This window comes from Macaca nemestrina, chromosome 11, assembly GCF_043159975.1.
Source record: "Macaca nemestrina isolate mMacNem1 chromosome 11, mMacNem.hap1, whole genome shotgun sequence".
In the NCBI taxonomy this organism is placed as follows: Eukaryota; Metazoa; Chordata; class Mammalia; order Primates; family Cercopithecidae; genus Macaca; species Macaca nemestrina.
This window is the reverse complement of record NC_092135.1, coordinates 61,782,609-61,788,357: the sequence shown is the minus strand read 5'-3', so window position 1 is coordinate 61,788,357 and position 5,749 is coordinate 61,782,609. Positions and strand designations below refer to the sequence as shown.

Sequence of the window (5,749 nt, the reverse complement as noted above, 5' to 3'; positions counted from 1 at the left end):
TCTGGTCAGTTTCAGTTCTTTGGTACTTTTTGAGAAGCCTAGGGATGGAAGCAACTCAGATAAATGTAAGTTTCAAGCTTTAAGACCAGAAAGGATGATTTCTATATTTATACAAAAACAAAACTACCTATAAGACTATTGGGTTGGTTTCAAAACCACTAGACAACAATATAAAGGAAGGGTCTAGAGAAGAAAAAGAAAGAGAAGGAGAGAAGAAGGAGAAGGAAGGAAAAACAATCTACAGAAGTCCTGATTCTAAGTTTTTTTTTAAAATATATATCTTCTAAGGTTTTTTTTAATATATATATATATGCAGAGATGGCAGAGATGGATGGATGGATGGATAGATAGATAGACAGATAGATCATTATAGGATTTTACATGGGCCATAGATAATTATTTATTTATATTTAATAATAGTGATTTCCTGGTAATAGGAGTATTTAGAATACTGGTGTTTGGACATTTGGTTTATTTTAAAGCTGTAGTCTGATAAAATACCGGAAATAGCTATTTTTAGAGTTATAAAGGAAAGTGCTAAGATATGGTTTAAAAATTAAACAGAGTACTGAACCCTCAACTGAAGTCATCTGGTGCTTAAATAGCTGTTACTTTGAGCAAACGATTTGAATGTCTGTAAGTCTCCATTTTCTAATTTGCAAAGTGAGATGTATAATATCAGTTTTGTAAAGTGTTTTGTAGATTAATGAGATAAAGTGTGACAAATGCCCAGAATGGTTCTGAATACATAGGAGGCACATAAAAGGCTGCATCCTATGGCACCTGACAGTGTGGTCAGCATTCTTGTAGTTACATTTTGCCGCTTTAAAATGGGATGGCACAAATTGTAAAGCCAAACTAATATTTAGCTTCAAATATATGCCTCTGATACTTACTAGCTATGTGACATTGAGTAGCTTACTTAAACTCTCAGCGTCTCAATATTCATATATGCAAAAAAGATAATAATAGCCACTTCATAAAATTGTGCAGAAGAAAAACGAGTTAATATTAGTAAAGCTCTTGGAATAGCGTCTGGTATATTATAAAAACTATGAAGTGTTTGTTAAATACAAGTATTCGTTTTCTAACTCTTATGCATAAACTATTGATGCTCAAAGTATCCAATTATATCAAAAGTTTCTTCTTTTTATCAACTCTATATCCTTTCTTAATATTATTCAGTCCAGTGGTTTTCAAATTGTTTAGCTTTAGGATCACTTTTCACTCTCAAGAATTACTGAGGCCCACAAAGAGCCTTTTAAACATGGATTATATCTATTGAGATTTACTGTAGTTGAAGTTAAAACAGATGTTTTTAAAATTATTTTATTAATTGATTGGAATAAATAATGAACCCAAAATATGTTTGGATAAGTAATTTTGTAAAAGAAATATATTTTTCAAAACAAAAATAGTGAGAAGAGTGATAATGTTTACATTTTCACTTATTACTTGTCTTATTAGAAGACAGAATCTCAAATCTCCATCTTCATCTAATCTATGGCAAATATGTCATTTTGGTTGAAGTATATGAATAAAATCTGGCCTCACATAAAAATGTGTTGGAATGGAAAAAAATTTAAGAGCCTCTCCAAATAATTATGAATGTTCTTCTTTGATAACTTACCAAAATTGACAAAGGGTAGCTTTTGAAAGCTTAGTTACAATGTGCAATTTGAATCCATATCTAATGTTGTTACATTAAATACACAAATCTTTCTGGTATTTTGAATGGAACTTTAATAAATGCAAAATTTTATAACGTCCCACACTAGCTATTTGTAAAATATTGACTTGTGTGAGTTTTTCAATGATATATTTCATTATACAGAATCAAAAATTGCATTTATTATTATCACTAACAATCTCATCAGGAAAGTCCTTAAGTATTGGGAAGCTTTTAAGTTTGCAGTGGAGGATAAAAGCTTCCACAAATTCTAATTTTCACTTGAAATCTCAAATTTTATCGACAACAAATACTGTCAGTTCTTTTCCTTAAAGTGACAGGCTCACTTCATTAATTCTTGACGAAATGTCCACCAAATATCCACATATCCAAATCTGAACAACCATATTTTTTCCTGTCAATCTTTTTTTTAAGTAAAACTTATTTCCCTTAAAAAAGCAGCTAGTTTAGCTTTCAACTCAATCTTAAGAGAACATTTCCTAGCGACAATCATCACACTCCACTTTATGCATACTTCCCATTTTATCAAACAGAATATTGAAAAGATATGTACTCAGGATGGAGAGTTAATAAAAATAATAATTTTCAATGTTTCACCAAAGACATTCTTAAGTGAAATTGACTGACTTCTATTTTATTTTATTTTATTTTATTTTTGGAGATGGAGTTTCACTCTTGGTGCCCAGGCTGAAGTGCAATGGCGTGATCTCAGCTCACTGCAACCTCTTCCTCCCAGGTTCAAGTGATTCTCCTGCCTCAGTCTACCGAGTAGCTGGGACTACAGGCACCTGCCACCACGCCCAGCTAATTTTTTGTATTTTTAGTAGAGACGGGGTTTCGCCATTTTGGCCAGGCTGGTCTTGAACTCCTGATCTCAGGTGATCCACCAGCCTCAGCCTCCCAAAGTGCTGGGATTACAGGCCTGAGCCACCACGACCGGCCTGACTTCTATTTTCTTACCATGAGTGAGTGGCATATAGAATACAATGACGGCAAGTACAGAGTTCATTACCACTACCACTACCCTGATTTGTGCTAAGGGGCCAGCTGTTATACCCCCATTGTTTTTTTGTTAAATACTAACTTTATTGAGTTATAATCTACATACCACAAAATTGACATTTATAAAGTGTACAGTTCAGTGGTTTTTAGTATATCCACAAAGTGTGCATTCATCCTCACTATCAAATTCTAGAAAAATTCATCCCTCCAAAAGAAGTTCTATATCCACTAGCAGTCACTCCCTATTCCCCTTTTCGTGCAGGCTCTGGAAACCACTGTTCGTGTTTCTCTATGGATTCACCTATTCTGGTTTTATAAAAATGGAATCATAGGATATGTGGTCTTTTGCGTCTGGCTTCTTTCACTTATAATATTTTCAGGGTTTATTCATATTATTGCCAAATAATATTTTTACTAAATAATTCTTACTGATAAATATTATGTAGATATATGACATTATATAGATAATATGACATTTTGTTCACACATTCATCAGTTGTTGAACATTTGTGTTTTTTCCACTTTTTGGCTTCTATAAATCATGTCAATACAAACTTTCATGTACAAGATTTTTGGGGACATGTTTTTATTTTTCTTAGGTGTAGAATAAAGACTGGACTGGAATTGTTCGGTCATAACATGACTCTCTTTTAATCTTTTGAGGAACTGCCAGACTGTTTTCCAAAGTGATTGCACAATTTTACACTACTACCAGCAGTGTATGAAACGTGCAATTTCTTTATAATACTTCTCATTATCTGTCTTTTTTATTTATTTTTATTTTTTATTTTTTTAACAACTGGTAATCAATTTATTAAAATAATTGACTTAAGCATCTGCAATGGTGACTTCCACCTCAACTCCTAGCTCAATAGTGATGGTAGTAATCTGCTTAACAATCTCAGAAGGACTGTGCAAGTCAATGAGTCGCTTGTGGATTCTCATCTGGAAACGATCCCACGTCGTAGAACCTTCACCACAAGGAGTTTTTCTTGTAGTGATTCTCAAAGTCTTGGTAGGCATTCGAACTGGTCCTTTCACTTTCAGGTTCTTTTCCTTTGCACCTCTGATCAAGCCCGCACACACCTTTTCCAGGGATTTGATTAGAAATCGGTGAATTGCCACCTCCGCCTCCACGGGTGTTTTTCCGGTATCCTTAAAAGCCATGGCTGCTGCGCGGCTTCCTGACCGACTTGTTCCTCCGCGAGAGCGAATAGCGGTGAGTCAGGAGCAGGAGCGTGCGAACCGCAGATCCGCAGGTCCTATGACCGCGTCTTCCTCAGAAAAGTATCTATCTTTTTTATTACAGCCATTTTAGCATGTGTCAAGTGGTATCTCACTGCAGTTTTGATTTGCATTTCTCTAATGACTAATTATGAGGGGCATCTTTTTATGTGACTTGTGGACATTTTTATATTTTCTTGGAAAAATGTCTACTAGCATTCTTTCCTCGATTTTTAATTGGATTGTCTTTTTATTATTGAGTTGTAAGAGTTCTTTATATACTTGGAGTACTACATTCTTAACAGATACATGATTTGCAAATATTTTCTTCCATTCTGTGAGATGTTATTACACTTTCATGATGATGTAATTGAAGCATAAAAGTTTTTAATTTTGATGAAGTCCAGTTCATCTATTTTCACTTTTGTCACTTATGCTTTTTTTTGTCCTATCGGAGAAGCTGTTGCTCAATCCGAGGCTGGAAGGATTTATTCTTATGATTTCTTCTTGGAGTCTTATATTTTTAACTTTTACATTTAGGTCTTTCATCTATTTTGGGTTTATTTTTATGTATGATGTGAGGGAAGTATCCAGCTCTTTTGCATGTGGATATTCAGTTTTCCCAACACCGTTTGTTGAAAAGCCTGTTCTTTCCTCATTGAATTGTTTTGGCACCCTTATCTAAAATTAAGAGACCATAAATATTTCTTTATAGACTCTCAATTTTATTCCGTTGCTCTATATCTATGCTTATGCCAGTACCACACTGTAATGTTTACTATAGATTTGTAGTAAGTATTGAAATTAGGAATTGTGAGTGCCTCAACTATGTTTTTCCTCTTCAAGATTATTTTAGCTATTCAGGGTCACATGCAATTCTATATGAATTTTAGGATTGGTTGCGTCAGTTTATGCTTAGAAAAAAGCAGCTGAAGTTTTGGTAGAAATTGCATCGACTCTGCAGGACAATTTGGAAAATACTACTATCTCTTCAATATTAAGCTTTCTGATCCATGAACATGGGATGTCCCTCCATTTATTTAGTTCTTTTTTTCTTAACACTGTCTTACTATTTTCAGTGTATGTCTTACACCTCTTTTATTAAATTTATTCCTTGGTATTTTATTCTCCTTGACCCTATTATAAATCAAATTGGTTTTTAAATATCATTTATAGAGTATTCATTACTAGTATATAGAAATAAAATTGAATTTTTGTATATTGATATTCTACCCTGCAACCTTGCTTAGCTTGCTTACCAGCTCTAATAGATTTTTGGGGATTCCTTAGCATTTCCTATATACAAGATCAGGTCATTTGAAAATAGTTTTACTTCTTCCTGTCCAATCTGGACTCCTTTTGTTTCTCTTTCTTGCCTAATTGCCCTGACTAGTACCTCCTGTACAATGTGGAATAGAAGTGATGAAAACAAACGTTTTGTTTTATTTTAGGGGAAAAACACTCAGTTTCTCAACATTAAGTATGATGTTAGCTCTCCTCACACTGTTTCTAGTGCAAATACCAACATGATTAAAGGGGCACATATCTTTGTATTATTATAAAACTAACTTTCACCTCATAGAATGCCTGACAAGTATCTTGTAGCTCCACATAGATTTATATACCTCACTTTGACAATCTCTGATTTAAGACATTGGGATGGAACTTAAAATTTTTCTTTGTATCCTGCATCCAGCCATGACCTACAAGTTTTCAGAACACATAGAGGTGACCTGTCTTATACTACACTCCATCTGGCACTACAACTATTTAATTTCCCCAACTCCAATAATTTTACCTACATCTATGACCTTTATTCTTACAGATATTTCC

The 5,749-nt window shown here is 33.8% G+C and overlaps 1 protein-coding gene across 1 annotated transcript; it reads right to left on the bottom strand.

The window, feature by feature from the left end:
• Positions 1–3,520: 3,520 nt before the first annotated feature.
• On the bottom strand, positions 3,521–3,927 carry LOC105483325 (small ribosomal subunit protein uS10-like). The gene has a single exon (XM_071072465.1). The coding sequence runs from the start codon at positions 3,857–3,859 to the stop codon at positions 3,521–3,523; it is 339 nt and encodes a 112-aa protein (XP_070928566.1). The 5' UTR covers positions 3,860–3,927.
• Positions 3,928–5,749: the final 1,822 nt, after the last annotated feature.

What these genes read in the sequence shown, in the direction of transcription:
- LOC105483325 (XM_071072465.1), bottom strand. Translation starts at nt 3,859, where the DNA reads ATGGCTTTTAAGGATACCGGAAAAACACCCGTGGAGGCGGAGGTGGCA.